We start from the raw sequence: 17,484 nt of genomic DNA, 5'->3' as shown, positions 1-17,484 counted from the left end.
TGGTTGCTGAGAACTGTAAATTACTCTTTTCCACCCCACATGTCAGTTTGAGCATTGGTAACAAGACTTCCTTCTGGGAGGAGACAGGATGCCTTCTAGGCTTGAATATCTTTCCTGTTCCTAGCTTATATGTATGTAAATTTAAAAAATACTGATTTTTAATGGTAGCTCGTGAGATGCAAAGATAACCTAAAATGGTGTTTTCATTGTATGATCTCATCTGATACAACACATAGGATGAGCCATATGATGGGACTGGGGTTAAGTCTCCTCCCCAGCTTCTGGCATCTTTCTTCCAGCTTTCTTTGAGAAGATAAACGGTGATGCTGACAGGTTACGTATGTGAAGGCATTCACATTGCCTTAAGATATCCTCACCTGATGAATTCAAGGCCATCCAAGAAATTAGAAGAGACTCCCTTGGCTCCCACATTAGACTTTTCAGTTTTCTTTTTTTTTTTTTTTTTAAGGAAAAAAGAAGCCTCTAAGAAGCTTCTTTCACACATGTCTTTAAAAAAATAAGTCTTCCATCCTTTAATGAGGAGAGGTTGCTGCTGGATTTCAGATTGAGGGACATTCTGTGCCTTCACTGTCCTCTCTCCACAGAAGAGTTATGAAGGTGCTGGTCTACAGCAAACTTCCTGGTGCAAGGTGAGAGCAGAGTAGGTAAATGCTTCATATATGTAGTAAAGTACTAAATCATGATTTTCTTCTGAATCTTGCCATCAAGGACATTACAAAATCAGAGTGGGAATTCCCAGCCAAAGGCGGCCATTTCAGCTGGTAGCTAACAAGATCTTACAGACCTCAAAAAATAAATGACGTTCTCTGCTCCAGTTACAGCAACAGCCGCAGAGCTTCAAAGAGGTAACAGGTGTGGAAACTGGAGGTCTCTTAATGGAGACTGAGATAAAAAGGGATTCTCTAAAGCCTTGGATGTAAGTTTCTGATCTGAAGAGCAGTGAGTAATGCAATTGCTGGGAGGTATCTTTGGCTTTGCCTGGAGAATGCTAACAAGCAATCAAAACGCTTGCCCACAGCCAAACTGTTTTTTCCTATTCCACTCTTTAGAATAATAAAAAGCATTACACACAAACTCCACTGTTAATGCAACATGTGGGTGAAGTTCCAGGCTATTGTGTATAAAAGTCTTAATTCCAGCAATAATTATAACTTGTTCCTCTCTCTCTCTCTCCCCTGTTGTTTGGTGACACTGCAGGAAGTGATGCAAAGTTCTCTGTTTGTGCATGTATTAACTTAGGTTGAGTATATCTAATCTCTTGATTTTCTTTTTCTGTCAAAGTCTCAGCTGTAATACTTTGCAATTGGAAACTTTTAGGATTTAACTTCAATGTTTTGTCTGTTTTCAGTTCTGTTAGAAGCTGGTTCTACTGCTTGTGGATGTTTTGCTTCTTTTCTGTTTATGATGAAATCTGACATTTGTTTTCCTCTTTCTCTCGAGGCTGATTTTGTTCATATTACAGTTTCCTTGCAACACATGTTTTCTCATTTTCTAGTCTGCTGTTTTTGAGGCCATCAGCAGTTTAGGCTATGAGGTCCTGCCCTTGTCTATACTTGATAGAAAAAGCATAGTGAATACCCCTAAAAATTCATAATTTGCTGCCAGCTGTCTGTGGAAACCTTGACATCTCCTGTTTGATCATAAGGGCTCCAGCAATAATTGCCTAATATAAAAGGATTTTTAGCATTGCCTTTGTATGCAGGGTGTGAGAAAGTCCAAGGCTTTTTATTTATGCTGGTATATTACACCATATAATTGCATCCATCTTTTGATCTGTGGTATGAATTAGTTCCATTGAAAACATGTTTTCTATTTTTAAATCGGTCGTCTTGATCCGAGTTCTTGAAACAATCTGCTTTTTGGTCTTGTTTTTGTGTATATTTTCCATATTGGGCTGAGCTTAATATAATTGTTGACATACTGGTTTTCAGTGTTTTTTCTTTACTGTTTTCTCTATTTTGTATAAATCTCTTCATGTTTTATGTTACACTGTTTTATTTATCCGGATAAAGTGTTTAACTTATTTCATATTTGACCGTTTCACAGTTCATAACATTTGATGGTGATGTGCTGTTAGCCAGTGTTAGAAAGGCAGAGTGGAGATTTGGGAACCTTAGTGCCATGTTTTCATACTTGACTTGACTGAATACTGTGTGTTCAGGGATGGTTGGACTGGAAGCCCAGAGCTCCAAAAATTTATGAAGTCAGTAGGGACGCAGAAGGGTCTTCTTGAAACTTGGATCATAGGTGGGATGTTCTCTGCAGAATCCCACTTTTTTCCACTGATCAGTAGCCTAGTCTCAAATTTTCATTTGAGTGAGTGAATTGCAAATCTGAGGTTAAAAAGGATTGCTAAGGCACAAGTTAACTCTTCCAAGGAGCATCATATTCCCCTTGTCTTTTCTGTGGCTCTTGTGATGCTCACAAAAACGTGAGCTGTGTTACCAGCAGGGCAGGGCTGCTGTCCCTGTGAGCAGCACTGCAATATTCTCCTGTGTTCCTCAACCCAAAATCTTTTGCTGTTCTCTTATGCTTGATGACCTTTTCACCTGCTCTGTACAGCAGCTTCTGTGGTAGAGCCCTGGTCTGTTAATGAGGGCTTCTCTTTGTCATAGAAGTAGTAGAGACAAAATGGCATGTATCAAGTTCGGCAGAGCAGGAAAATGCCAGATATTCCAAGTATTTATTTCATGCTTCATCCATTAGATGGTCCTCCTTGAGTTAAGACCCTTGGCTTGCCCTGCCCATGGTTGTAATCATTGTTGAGAGTGCATTTGTGTGTGCATTTTTTTTCCTTTGTAGTCGTTCTGCTTGAGGTGTGTTCTTGCTGGGGTTTTTTAATCAGTTCATGTTGATTCTTATCGTCTGTTTGTATAATAGTTTGGGGTTGATGTAATCATTGTTACATGTATTTCATTAAGAGATGTGTGTGTATACTTAGGTGTTTGCATAATTCATGAAGTCAAGTATGTTCACATACCCCTTGTTAGCACGTGAGTGCATGTAGTAAGTACGTACTTCTCTTCTTTGTATCAGTGGTTCATTGGGAAAGGTGCACTGCATTTATTTGGCATGTATATATGTAAAAAACCCACAAGTTCTACCATTTATTTTCTTTCTTCTACACCCACCCTGAAAACGTAAAGAAAAACACACACTTCTGCTAAGGTTCTAGGATAGTTTATTTTTTCATTCAGCCATTAGTTTATTCGTTCAGGAGTTGTACACTGGAAAAAAAAGTGCATCCATTAGACAGTGAGGGCTTTATTTATGAGGGGGGTGGTGTTTCAAAGGGGAGGCTGTCAAGTCCCAAAAGAGCCTTTCATGGTGTATTCTCAGCGTGCTTCTGAGGCCACTGCTCTGCTCATCAGGAGGAGAGGCAGAAATGTGGGCTTTACAGAGCAACTGTGTGTTTCACTGGTCCCTGTGCTCACTGACGTTTATTTACATATTGGGAGAGTAAATGGGTAGAACAGATGGCAACCAGACATTTGGTGGTTCTGTTCCCGTATGCTCCTCAGGGGTCTTGCATTCAGTTTTTGCAAAAAGCTTGTCCTATAGTGAGAAGAAAAAACCCAGGAGCCTGGTCAGAACTATGAAATGCTTGTTGGGTTTTTGCACTAGTGACAGATTAAAGCATTTAGTAAAATGTGAAATAATTACAAGGTTTGTTTTACAAGTCCAGATACTTGTTCCTTAGTATAAGACTGTTGGGAGGTCAGTCTCTCTCATTTTATTATTTCTTATTTTCACCACTGGAGCAAATGCATTTAGATTTGAAGCTAGCAATCTCTTTCTTCCAATAAAAAAGGGAGTTTGAAAAGTACAGGTCTATTTAGACGGGTCTTGAATACCTTTTGGTGTTTTCTGTAAACGTTGTAACTCATTTGTGCTCTTGTAAAAACAGAATATCTGAAAATTTTGCAGGATTTTCCAGGATATTTAATATGTGTTTCTTCACAGTTTACAGTTGTGAAGTGGGAGATTTACTTCCATACCAAGATGAATTTTTTTCTTATTTTCTTTGTACACCCTGGAATGTTGGAGCAGGGCTGCTCCAGAAGGCTGGGCAACTTGCTTTAGTGGTTTGGGTTGTTGGGTTTTTTCCCAATGTGTGCATGTTGGGTTTTTTTAGAGAAGTGCTAATTAAAACACTTTTCCTGGACAAAACTGTAATATAAAATACACATTTTGAAAATATGTTAAAAGGAGTGATGCAAGTCAGGTTTTGAATGTGTAAAATTCTCAACCTGCACATTGTTCCTTCCTGTAAAGCAGCCAGGTGTTTCTCAGTAAAGTGGGGAGAAATCACATGGAAATTGAAGAGCTTGACCTTTTGCACAGCGTGCCAAATCAGCAGCTCCAACAGTTTGTGACATGATGAATTCCAATGCCTTATTGGTAAACACGTGAAACTAGCAGTTATAGGAGAACCTGTCAAATAATGTAAATACCAGACCTCAGCTAGTCTCAACTACAGTGTGGAATCTCCTAGGGTTAGATAAAGTCTGTAAACCAAGCTTTTCTATAATAAACCTTTCTGGAATGAGAGGTCAATCCTGAAATAGTTTGCTTTAAACCAAGATAGTCTTCAAAAGTAAGAGTAGATCCTCCATCGATTAATTCAAGTTTTACTAAGTATTGTCTAATGCCCTTCTTAATCAATATTGTCTTTTGAAAAGACAAAACTAGGCAGCCATGTCACACTGCAGGGAGGCTTAGCATGGGAAGTGGTAGCAGAAAACGTGAAAATGGGAACTGTCAGGAAAGAAACGCTGTCTTCTTGAGAGGCCTTTAGAAGGTTGATCATTAACAAAAAGTGGAAATTTGCTACTTTTCTGTAGGCCGTGCTGCACAAATATTATGTTAGGATTAGTTTAAATGAAGATAATTGCTGAACTCGTAGATTTTTGGCAGCATATTCCACAACCCACATGAAATACAGAATTTTTTTCTAAATAAGAGTTTTTAGCTGGATTATATTGATAGTGTGCACTGTTAATGAAGCTGCTATGTCTTGGTTAATTTGTGACAATGTTCCTGTGATCTGTGCAGCAGTTCTCTTAAAAACTTTGTAAGGGACTTTGGAATCCTTTGAGATCAAAATTAAATACAAGCCTCCTATTAAATAGGGCCTAACTTCCTCTTTTCTTTTTTTTCCTTTCTTTTTTTTTTTTAAATGGAGTATTGCTGGGTTTAGGAAATGTATTTCTAAACTGAGCCCACCATCGCAGTGCAATTACTGAGCAAATCACATCCTAGATAGTCTTTGTTTTTTTTGTCCCCCGATAAAATAACATAGTTTAAATATCTTTTCCAGCGGTTTGTAGCCAGATGCAAAGTCAGCTAAAAAGGAGTTCTTCAGAAAGATTTCTTTTCGACATCATTATATAACTAAAAGTAGCTGTTGAAAATACTGCAGAATTTCTTGTTAGTCTTGAAAACCATGGCTTCTGTGTCTTTAGGAGCAGACAAAGACAATTGAGATGGTCACATTTTCTTTATGGTCCAGAGCTGGATATGCATTAACCAAATAACAGTAACAGCAGGACTCAAGAAAAGCACACTGGTAAAAACCAGGAGCTATTTTTGGCAGTTGTAAATAAAAAATTTAAAAAAAAAAAAAAATTAAGATGTGTATTTGGTTTTTGATCCTCAAATGCTAGTCTGTATGTGGTAATTTGTATCTCTGAAAGGTTTGTTGGTTTTTTTTCCTTCTTTGACAGACTGATGTCTTGGTGTTGAGCTGCGATCTGATCACAGATGTTGATTTATATAAAGTTGTGGACCTCTTTCGGACACATGATGCTACTCTCTCCATGTTGATGAAGAAAACTCATGAACCAACAGAAGTGGTACCAGGACAGAAAGGGAAAAAAAAGCCAGGTATGTAGGTAGGAATACATATTTCTTAATAAATTATAGAGAAACCACTGGTATGTATGATATGTTTAGTTATCAGTCCCAGAGCAAAAGAAATAAAAAAGGCACAGATACCCTATTTTTCCTCAGATTCCCTGGTGAGGGTGTGACTTGGTTTTTTCCAGCTCAGAATTAAGTATTAGACTCATGTAATCTTGCAGGCTGTGATCCAAAGCTCACAAGAGTTAAGGGAAAAGGTCCAGGTGACTTCAGTGAGTTTTGGATGAAACCCTGAATTTTTGTTACATATGAACATTAAAACCGTTAGGTTTTTCAAGAGCACTAAGCATCACCCAGATTATAGCTGGGAACTTTACACTGACTGTAGGGACCAGCACTAGGTGGGTAACAAACACTTCTAGAAATTCTCCCCTCTCATGGTATGTAGTGAATTACTCCTCTGAAATCACACCCAAGAGCCTTTTGCTAGTCAAAACTCCCACTGATTTCAAGGACTTGATTAGATGCTTGTCTTGTCCCTCTTACCATAATATCTTAGTTAGTGCCTTGTAATCTTTAATGTATCTGTTCTCACAGCACTGCTGTAAGGCAGAGCAGGGCTATTATCCCTGTTTTACTTATATGCTAAAAGTACTAAATACCACACAGTTGTTCCCACACCATACCTCTCATTTTCTTTTAATGATATCTCTTAAAATGCTGAGCCTTGATTATTTCCAGCTTAGTGGGTCCTGGTCCTTGATTAAAGTTCAGAGGCATTACCAGAATACAAGTAAGAAAGTGTAGCTTCAAACTGAGAGAGGAGTGAAATGCAAGCCAACAGTTGTCTGAAAGTGGAGGAAGTAAGTTTTAAAAAGAAAACTGCTTAGGCTCTGCATGAAGATTTTTCTGGAGCAACGTGTGGGTTAGTAGGACTGAAAGCATTTAGTACTTGGACTCTCAAACAGCTCTATCCCCCTATTTTTGAAAAGGCAATCTAAGTGCTAATGGCACATAAAACGTTGTCAAGAGCACTGCTACAGCACAGAGTTGAGCATTCAGGAGTTGTAAACGAATGGGTCTGTGGTTAAACATCATAGAGCTGCCCAGCATGTGAGCTCTGAGCACACAGGATGGGGGTGAGGAGGTCTGAGAGGATAAACAAGATCATTTGAAGACTCTTTGCAAATATAAACACATCAGATTGTACGCATTCTTATTTTGCTTGTTTTTTATGTCTGTGTGCTTGACTTTGTAGCATAACTCTTCCTACATGACTTGTTAAAATTTGTGTGTGGTTTTTCAGATCTGTAAAAGACCAAACTTGAAAAGACTAAAATTCCATTATGTAAAAGTGTTTCGTCACCCCTGTTGTTTTTCTGTGGGGCTCAATGCTAAGATCTCCCACGCAAAGCACCACTTGAGCTGCCATGGACAGCACTAGTGACATGTTTCCTGTGAGCTGCCTCAGATTAGACATGAACCCTACCAGGCCTGTTTCAGTCATTTGTTAAAAGCAGGGGAGTGCCAAGACAGGAATTTTAGGTTCTTCTCCAGGTTCTGGAGGAGGGAAGTACATTTTAGGGAGCACCAGACCCTCCTGGCTTTCATTCCTACTTGACTAAATGCTATATTGACTTGATTAAATGTTGACCCTATCGCTGTCAACATTGCCTTAGCTCATCCATCTTTCTTTTCCTATGCTGGCTTCTTGCTGCCACCAGACTCCATTCTTGTTCTCTTGCCTTAGTTTCCTTCCTCAAGGATCCTTGTCGAGAGCCTGGCTTTTCTCTGTCATATATTACTCTTTTCTTTCACTACCGGTTCCATCCTCTGTTCAGTTTCTGACTTCTCATCTTCATCTGGTTCGTTTATCTGCCTGTAGTCACCTGTTTTCTTGTGATTCTTGTCCCTTCTAGCGTCCTTTAACAGATAGTCAGAGTTTCCCATAGTTTTCAGGGGCTGCTTTCTCTGCCTTCCAGCCTGTCTTGCAGAATCCTTGTTTTTACATTTTTTTCTTTCCTCTCACGCCTTTGAGTTTATGACTTTTATTTCCTTGTAAAAAACAGATTGCAAAAAGACAACAGATTAAACTTTTTCCCATGGACCAGTCATTGCAGCATGGCTGTGGAGCCTCATGGCTTGTGTGCTTTGCTTGTACCACTTGACAGTACAGAAAACCTTAGGTAGCACCTGCTATTTGATCAGTTTTAGGAGCTGAGGAATTGGAACAACCTATTCTTAAGAATAAAATATGCAGAAACTTTTCCAACCAAAATAGAAGGCTAGAGAAGAATAGAGCATGTGAACCTGCAGTTTTTCAAAGATTGATTAGAGCTTTTCAAGGGGAAGGACACCAAACCATTTCCATTTATGCTAAACACTTTTTTCCTTAGCCTTAGAACCAGCTGAATGGTTTTTGCTGAAGTTTTTCAAATGTTCCTCTTAAGGCAGGCACCTGGCATTGGAAATTTCATCCCAGACAGGGATGAACTTGGTGAAGCTTATAAGCACTTAAAGACAAGATATTAACGTGGAGTATGTTAGGCAGCTTTTCGTAGTAGGTGGCACTATCAGTTCCTCTAAGTTGTGACACATACAGGTTTCTATGTACTTGCACTGTACTGTTCAAGTGTTTGTATTAGAAAATTGATCTCATGACGAGCCACTAGATTTATTTGCAGCTTTATTTCTTCACTGTTTCTACAAAGCAATTCATTTTTTGAGAAGGATCAACAAGATTTTATTTTGCATATGTCATGGAATCTGATACAAAGTTGTTGCTTTTGGGGTATTATTGAACATTCAAGAACTGTGATATAAAGAACACTTCTTTATTGCAGTGTATTAAGTGTTATAAATTCATCCAGGTGGTTTCCTGCAATGCTTGACTCAGCTGCAAATTACAGGGTCAAACTCATTGGGTTTTATATTTAGGGGATCATATATTGACAATAATAATCTCATTGGCTTTTTAAATTGAGCAGTAAGAACCATAGCAATAAAAGAAACACAACATGAAAGTGCTAGTCAATGGTGGTAACCCAAATAAACAGAGTGTCAGGAATTCAGATACCCAGAATGGAGCTGTGTGCTTACAGATGACTTGCAAGGGATTGAGTGGAAAATAGTGTCTGAACCTTTCTGTGTATAAAGAAAGGCAGAAAAGATGGGGATGGTGACTCTTTCCTGCTTATTTTTCTTGTCTTGAAAGCAGCAAGCATGTCATCACTGGTATTCTCTGTGTTTGCCAGAAGACCTCTTGGTGGTCTTGAAGGCTGCATCATGTGAAATCCTCCTCATTTAATTGAAAGGGTGGGGATACTGAATCTTTAACAAATGTGTCTTTTTCTCAAGTGTCAATTAATTACGATTGATTAAAAAGCATTTTCAAAAATCTGACCGAAATTTATTTCTTTTTGACACTAAAGTGCATAACATTCTCTTGTGATGTCATGATTTCTTTAGATCATTAAAGCCCTTAAAATTGATGGGGATCTAATTTGTAAGATAATTAATAAATTGCAATAGCAGTATCAAGTCCTTATTTATCTATCGTGAGGAGGCTAAACATCCTGCATTTCATTTTTATACTTTAAATGATTTTGTTAAATTATTGTCACTTAAACATTTTTCTCATACTTCCTTGCAGGGATTTTGTAACCTAGTTATGTGTCTACTCTTCCATTTATTTTTTCCTCGCTAAGTGATACCAGTGGGATTTGAAACAGCACTCTTGTACCTCTGGATAATTGATTTTAGTATATAAGCTTTGTCTTTTTTTGGATTACGGAAGTAATGTTATTTATTGTCAGTATTCAAGGAAAAACCTGACCTGGCATCTGCTATGAAAAATCCCACAGTGCACTCTCATGGTTTCACTGTTTGTTTCTTATCTGTCCACACAAGCAAGAGAAACTGGTTTGGTGTCAGTCATGTACTTGGTCCAGCTTTCATCAAGTTGTTTTTTTTCCCTTTTCCCTGTTGCATAGAGTTTTGCTATAGCAGTGTCATATGTTACTGTAAGAACAGCCAGGAGATGGGCAGGCAGGACCTGAACTTTGAGAGAAGTGTTGGTGCCTCGATGGAGGAAAGTCGGTCACTGTTGTATTTCCAGCCTGTCAGGTGACCCCAGTTAGGTGGCAGAGGTGAGGATTCATTAGCCCCTAATCTCAAACTTCATTGCCCTCCATAGAATGAGAATTGGCACTGCTTTCAAGACTTATTTCTGAGTTTTTACAGCAAGTAAGCTTTATTGTAATTGTACTTAATCTGTCATAGTGTTGTTAGATGTTCAGGCGTATTTTTGTACTTCTTTGCTGTGTAATTAATTTCTGAGAAGGGTTGGGGAGTTTTCTGAAGAGGGTATGCTTGATCACTTTGATCAAAGATTGCACAGGAGAACTTTCTACAATTGCATAGACTTGACTGTGTTTTAACAGTGGTTATTACTGTGGTAACTCTGAAAGAACAGGTAAAAGTAAAACAAGGGATAGGCCTAAACTGGGAAAAATAAAGTTAAAAATAGTTTGTCTGAAAAAGATCTTAGAGAATTAGCTACTTCTAGGGTATGTTGTTACTCCAAGTGTGGTTAAAGGCATAGAACTTAGGAGATCAAATATGTGCCAGCTTGGCCCAAAATAATTTTATTGGGAGAAAAAAGATTCTTTTTATTGGGAGAAAAAAATTCTACTGTGGCTTTCTTGTACAGTCTGTGTCTGTAAAGATCGGTATATGGCTGCCACCAGAGTGGTGGCTCAACTACAGAGTGCAAATGAGAATGAGCTGCCACCACTGTATTCAGATGTTGTGGAAAACTATTCAAAAACAAATGCTTTACATTTCAGTAGGCCAAAGTCCCTGTTGATCCACAGTCACTGATTGCAGGAGATGGGGATTGCCACAATAATACGTGTGAGTGTTAGGTATTATCTTGGTCGGCAGTTTCATAAAAAGATGTTTAAACCAAGTTAACCCACCCAGAAACATCAGTGGTAGAAGTCTTAGGATGTATACTTTTATGTGTGTTTGTGATTTACCTATTGGTATTTATCTAAAAAAGATGAGTTGCAAAATACTTATGTCTTAACTGAAATCATAATCCTCTCCAGACCACCTAATTCTAATGTAGAGTGACTTATTATGAGGAAGAAGCAGTTGGATTTGAAGAACTCGCTGCTTGCCTCGGATTTGTTGTTGTTTTAATTCGGGTAGCAGGGGTTTTTTATTTAAAAAAAAAATTAAAAAGAGAGAAATGGAAGGCACAGCTCAAGACTGTTGCATGTCAGGACATGTAGTTGGCATCTTCATAAAAAGGATGCAAAAACCTTTCAGGGCTGGTGTTTTGAATGCCATGATATATATATAAGGTCCCCCAGCTGAAAAGAAGTTGAAAAAGTTATCAACAATATATATTAAATTCATGGATTTGCTAGGATAGCTGCATTTCATATTTTGGGGGTGGTTGGTGGTCTCATTTGTCTTTCCAGCCTGCATTAAAATGGGGTTATATAATGATTGTGTTTGATTTTCTACTTCAGTGGAGCAGCGCGACTTCATTGGAGTGGATGACACAGGAAAAAGATTGCTCTTCATGGCTAATGAAGCTGACTTGGATGAAGAACTTGTCATTAAAAGATCCATCCTTCAGAAGTAAGCTCATGAGTCCTTGTAATAAAAACCGAACTTGGGATGAGATAAAATAATTGTGTAGTAGGAGAGATGGTTAAAGACAAAGTAGGATGAGAAGGGAAGAGGAAAAACTGCTTTTGCAATATTCAGGGAGCAGTATTTATTATTTTTTACATCATTAGAACCAATTGATAGGCATGTCTGATACCTTTATTGGGAAAAATTCCAGGGAAAGAAAAGGAATGCATGAAAAGGTAACTCTTCTTGAAATGAAACCTATATTGCGATAGGTCAGATACAGTTTAGATTCAGAGACTGTGAAGTGTTAGACCTATGTCCATAAATGAAATGCTAGTCCCGTTGGTTGTCTCATGGATTTGCAGAGTATCCATGAGAGGCTCTCAGGATTTCATGACCCTCTTGCGCATTTAAGGCACAAAACCTCAGCTGTCTTTCCAGGCCCCAAAAGATTCATTAGAGAAACCATGCTATAGCCACCACACTGGCGACTTGGATGAATTTATCAAATACGCCAGACAAGCTGAGCTTCCTGCACGGTGTAATTCATATCCATTAGGAGGAGAAGGAAAGATGACTTGTTCTTTATGCTCTCCTGTACAGTGATTTTAGTTTTCTCAGGCACACGTCTGACGTGTTCTGTGCAAAGCTGTGCTGGCTCCTTGAGAGGCCAACCTTTGTAGTCTGTCCCAGGCTGACAGTCAGACTTTCACCTCTGTGAGATGAGACACCTGTGGAACAGCCATTTGAGAGCTGGGAATTCATCCATGTGGACCTTTTAAGTCAAGGATGCGGACATCTGGGGTCTGCTCTCAGATAAATCTCTGCTGTGAAAATGCCTCTGGTGTGTGCTGTAGGCCACGGCTCAGTGTAATCTTTACTTGAACATCCCACTACCAGATGTGACGGAGATGCTCTGTGCCCATGGAAAGATGACACCTCCTCTGCCCAAGTTTAAGGATTATCCTAGAAGGAATGACCAAGAGTGGGCCCTATTAACTGTTATAATGGAAGGAGCCCATCCAAGCATGTTTCCACTGGCTCTGTCCTGGGCTTATCTTGGGCATTGCAGGGACCAAGCTGCAGGCAAGCCTTCTGTGCATACACAGCAGCTGATCTGCATAGAGGAGGAAATTCATCACTGATGCATTCTGTGGGTTGTGCACATGAAGATCAATAGATATATTTTGGGCTAGGGGAGGAGTATTTTATCTACGGTTAGTGACAAGCTTGTCTTTATGGCTTCCTCCTGGCACTAGAGGGTGGCTGTGGTATAATGGCTTAGAAATTGCTGTAACATATGTGACCTTAGTTGACCCCTGATTTTACAGGTTCATCTGACCAGAAGATTCTCATTCCTATAGCTAAATTAATCAGGCTTTATCCTGCAGGCTAAACTTTGCCCTCAGTAGCACCTGTTCAGTTACATTGTCTTCAGCAGATCTTGAGCATAACTGTTTGGGATTTGGTAAATGGAGTGTTGATGATATACAGATGGGATAAAAATCTGTCTCCCTGTCTTTCTTACATGCACAGCTATGAAAGCAAATGTAAAGTGTTAGCCACCCTCCAAGTAAAGCCCAAAGATGCTAGGATAGTCTAGAAGAATAAAAAGAGATCTGCTAAGTGTTAAAAATAATTAAAAAAAAAAAAAAAGATGCTTTGAAGCATCAGGCAGAAGTATTGGGCCAGTACGCACCTGGGCGAGAGCCTCTGACATCTGAAACTGTTGATGTTGGTGTGCTCTCTCTGTCCTACAGCTGCCATCTTTGGGAAGCTCTGAGGGAAGCAAAATAGTATATGGAAATCATCAAATAATTTCAGTTGAGGCAAATGCAGGGTAGCAACAACTGTGGGAGCTGTAGGAAGACAAAGTGTTGGCAGCTAATGGTGTTTCAACCACTGTGTTGTCTAGACCTGCTCAACCCCTGAATTTCTCATGTGAGAAACAAAAGCGACGCTTGAAACAATCTTTGAAGTCTTTTTTTAATACATCATAGTAAAGAGAGGAGAGCAAAAAAAAAGAAAAAAAGCAAGCCCAATCTCGTTTTCTTCATGGATCACTTGATGTGACTGACTTTCAGCTGCCATGTTGGCTGTTTCTTGATCTCTGAACTTTGTTTTGATGAAATAACAGACTTTGTGGCAAGATGGTGGGAGAATTTCCAGTACACGCATTCGTTCCTCTGTAAAATACAATAGACATCTTGAGGGTGTTGCTTTTGTTTGTTTTGCTTTTAATGGTCCCTTTGAAGGGCTATAGTGGTCTCGTTACATGAACTCTAGATCTCCTCCAGTGCTTGTTTTGTTCTTCAGATCCTTTTTCTATTTTCTTTTCCCTCTCTCTTTTTAAGGAGGGGAGTGGGAGGAGGGACAGGGAGGGAGTGGTGAAAGGAATGGGGAGAGGGAAGATGAGCTTTTCTTTAAAGCTAGGAATCTTGTTACTGGTAAAAATCTAGATCCCATACAGAAATGGTTCAAAGGCCCTTTGGCTTCCCCTCCTCACAGGAGGGAAGTTGTGTTGACAAAACATGCAAAGCTGTAGAACACTAATTTAAATCCTTGAAGAAAAACCTTTTTCCTGACCTTTGCCTTCTTCCTATCATTGGATTTCATGCTCTTCACTTTCCTGCCATAAAAGAGCAGCTGGTGAGGAGGGACAGGGGAAAACATACATTCTCCTGAGTACCTTTTGAGTATTGAATATTTATTTGCTCTTGACTTGGGCATTTTGTAATAATGGAAGTGTTACAAAAGGAAACATTTTAGTGGGATTTCTAAGCTCGTGGTGTAACCTGTTATTCTCTTTCTCAGTTTGGTTAGGATTTCTTTTCCAGATTTTTTGTGTTGATTTGTGTTGGTTTTGTAAGTCGTGGATAGCCATTTTGGGGCTGGGATTGCATCTCCTTGTTATACCACAGAAAGGAGTCTGGATTTTGCTCCTTTGCTTGCCAGAGCAAGTCTGGCAAAGCTTTCAACTCAGCTGGTAAAATTATCTTTTATTTTCCCTGTGCTGTTAATCACCCTGATGACAAGTCCCACAGGTAGCATCCTCCCTCAGTAAACAAGTGGAAAACAATATCAAATACATCTATCCAGGCACGTTTTGGAGTGCAATAGGCTGGGCCAAAAGACAAATTTATTGGTGGTGCCTAGAGAGACTAATTCTGCTGGGCAAAGCATTTTCAAGGAAATGGTTCCCTGTTTGGGTAATGAGAGCTTATAAAAAGCCATGAACAGCCTGTGCATGTCATTCACTTTGGCAAATAGCTGCAAGATGAGATACTAGAATGAAAGAAATACAGTTTGGGGAAGTTTCAGAGCCAGCTTAGGGCCCTTTGAAGAGAAAAAAATAAAGTTATGTGCTCATCCCTGGAGCCTGGTTTTGCCGGTGACATCTCTCTGACTTGGGTCTTGACAGGATGAAGGAGTGAGGAAATGATGAGAATTCCATAGCTGCTGCCTCTGCTTTGGGAGGGGGCGAAGGTATTTGTTTTCAAAGCACGATTACAATGGACAGGGAGCTTTTTGCTCCACCTCTGATATTTATGGTCATGCAAAGTGAAACAGTAAAAGACACCTGTTGAAGCAGGTCTAAATTTGGAGCATTTCCTTTTAAGATTTTGTGGGCTGTGTAGGGGTGAGTTCAGCCTTCGTGGGTGTTCTGTCTGCACAGATGCAGGTGCAGGGCTTCTCCTAGAGAATATGTTAATAAATCACCGTGACAATTCCAGCTACTTATTACCTCATGTGCTTCAGACAGAAAGGAATACCTCATCTATAAATATATATAGTACTAACATTAGTAACCTTGAAGTAACAATGCAGATCTGTTTTTAAGATATTTTAATAAAAAGAGGGGGTAAGATGGGGGAGTTTTTTCTTCCTTTTCTCCGAGTAAAAATGAATGGTGTAGTATAATTTCAAAAGTCAGCATTGCCAAGTGGGTAGGTAATGGGAGTTCAGAAACAGCTTTGATACGCTTGATTTCCTTTCTGTTGCCTTGGGATATTGTCCTTTTTTTTTTCCTCCTGATAATTTGTTTTAAATAAGTGGATCATATATAAACATGCTGCAACTTCCTTAATGTTTATGTTCTCTAAATCTGTTGTTCTTGGGAAATTGGCATCTCTGAAATACTCTGCTGCTCCTATGGTGGTTCTTTTTTTCTTTTAAAATCTATTTCCTTTAGAAAAGCTGGGAATGACACGGGTATAGGGCAGATGCTCTACAGTGTGAAGCATCCTAAACTAGATCATGGGCAGATGTCCTCTTCCAGATCCAGCTGTGCTGGTGAAGGGGCCACCACCCCAAGCTTATGCCCAGCTGGACATATAGTTGAGTACTCCATTAGCCACATGTGTCAAAAATAGCGTCATGATTTCTGTTAGAGTAAACAGCAGGATGACTTTGATAACCTTTTACTTTGTGCATTTGGGAATATGTCCCCACAAGCAGGGCCACTGGCAGGGAAGGGGGGAATGCAGTAATGCAACTCCATAGGAAAATCCTGAGGAGCAGTTCAGGACAGACCAGGGAGCAAAAACTCCTTGCTGGTCCCAGCTGTGTGCAGAATGAATACACATCCTAGCTTTGGTGGTAGTCTTCTCTTTGAAAAATCCGGAGTTTTCGGTATTAGCAAATTTTTCTGACTAAGTTTCCTTTGCATTCAAGTGGTATTTTGAGAAATACCGTAGAAGGTTGTTGGATATAACTTCTTTTCTCTAAAATATGACTTCTATAGAGTGATGTCTTTTCTGTTGATCCAGATCTGCTCTTTCAATTAGTCCAGGTCTGCTCTTCTCACAAATAAAAATAAAATTTTCTGACTAGCATCCAAAAAATAAGTGAGGTTCTTTCTGGCTCCTCCATCAAAAAATAGAAATTGTATGTGTTGATTTAGGTAATAATCCTTTTACAGATGCACAAGCCAGAAAAGAATCTGGTTCCCCTTCCCAGAATTGAATTGGTTTCACAGTACTAATAGGAATTTAGAAAGCTGTAAAAAGTTATTTTAGCCAGTAAAGCAAGCGGATCTGACTGAATCAAAACAGGGGAACTAAGTCTATTGAATAAAAGGGTGTGACTTTTACACACTAACTTCTCAGACTATAACCACGCTTTAAAAATGTTGGTGTAGCTTTAATCATATTTCTTTAGAAAAGAGGATTTTGCTGAACATTTCAGAAAAATATTGACCCATGAGTTGTTTTTTGAGACATGAGTTGGGAGTAGATGTTCTCAGGATGCCCTGAGTAGGTTTTGCATGCCTGTTTAGTTTCTCAGCTAACTAAGAGTAGTTGCTGTAACTAAAAGCCATTCTTTTTCTCGGAAAGTTTGCTCTTTTTATTATGCATTTAAACTTTGCTTAACTTGCTCTGCTTTTTCTGTAAATTTGTTGGGGATGAGTGTAGCCTTCAACTTCAGAAATTGAGTATTTTTAAAATGTTTTACTATTTCTAAAACCAATTTAGCCAAGTATAACGAAAACTCTTTAATTTGGTGCATTTATATGTTACACTTGTACAATAAATGTGAACATAGTATAAGAGCAGTTAGTGAGACATTGACTTCATATTTTAAAGAACATAGTGCTATTACTGATTTTAATACTGTTGCTTCCACAGGATTTTATTGTTTTGCTGCTGCCTTGTTATTGTATTCATTCATTGGCGGGGGGGTTGAAAGGAATGTATGGCATATCCAGGTCCTATTTATAAAAGAAAGGTCATGCTGTGTCTTGACAGCTTGTACAGGTAAGAGGTCATGAATCTCAGAATCTGGAATATTAGCAGGAACTTCTACTGAATGTAGCTATAGAAAGGCTTATTGGCAATGGCTTTCATTTTACTGCAAGATTCTTGCCAGTGTTCTAGTACACGTAAGGCTAAAAGCAGAGAGCTTGAGGCTCAGCATTTGGTTTCTAATTGGCAGTAAATGTATGTTGCATGG

At 39.0% G+C, this 17,484-nt stretch overlaps 1 protein-coding gene across 1 annotated transcript in view; it reads left to right on the top strand.

Moving 5' to 3' along the window:
• Positions 1-17,484, top strand: part of EIF2B3 (eukaryotic translation initiation factor 2B subunit gamma) — a 98,745-nt gene that overhangs the window by 14,205 nt on the left and 67,056 nt on the right. The window contains exons 3-4 of the mRNA XM_032117746.1: positions 5,748-5,907; positions 11,424-11,535. Coding sequence (XP_031973637.1) covers positions 5,748-5,907; positions 11,424-11,535 — 272 coding nt within the window. The remainder of the gene's footprint in view (positions 1-5,747; positions 5,908-11,423; positions 11,536-17,484) is intronic.

The sequence above is a fragment of the Corvus moneduloides genome, chromosome 9, assembly GCF_009650955.1.
Source record: "Corvus moneduloides isolate bCorMon1 chromosome 9, bCorMon1.pri, whole genome shotgun sequence".
In the NCBI taxonomy this organism is placed as follows: Eukaryota; Metazoa; Chordata; class Aves; order Passeriformes; family Corvidae; genus Corvus; species Corvus moneduloides.
The sequence above is the reverse complement of the archived record's forward strand: the minus strand, read 5'-3'. Positions and strand labels throughout refer to the sequence as shown.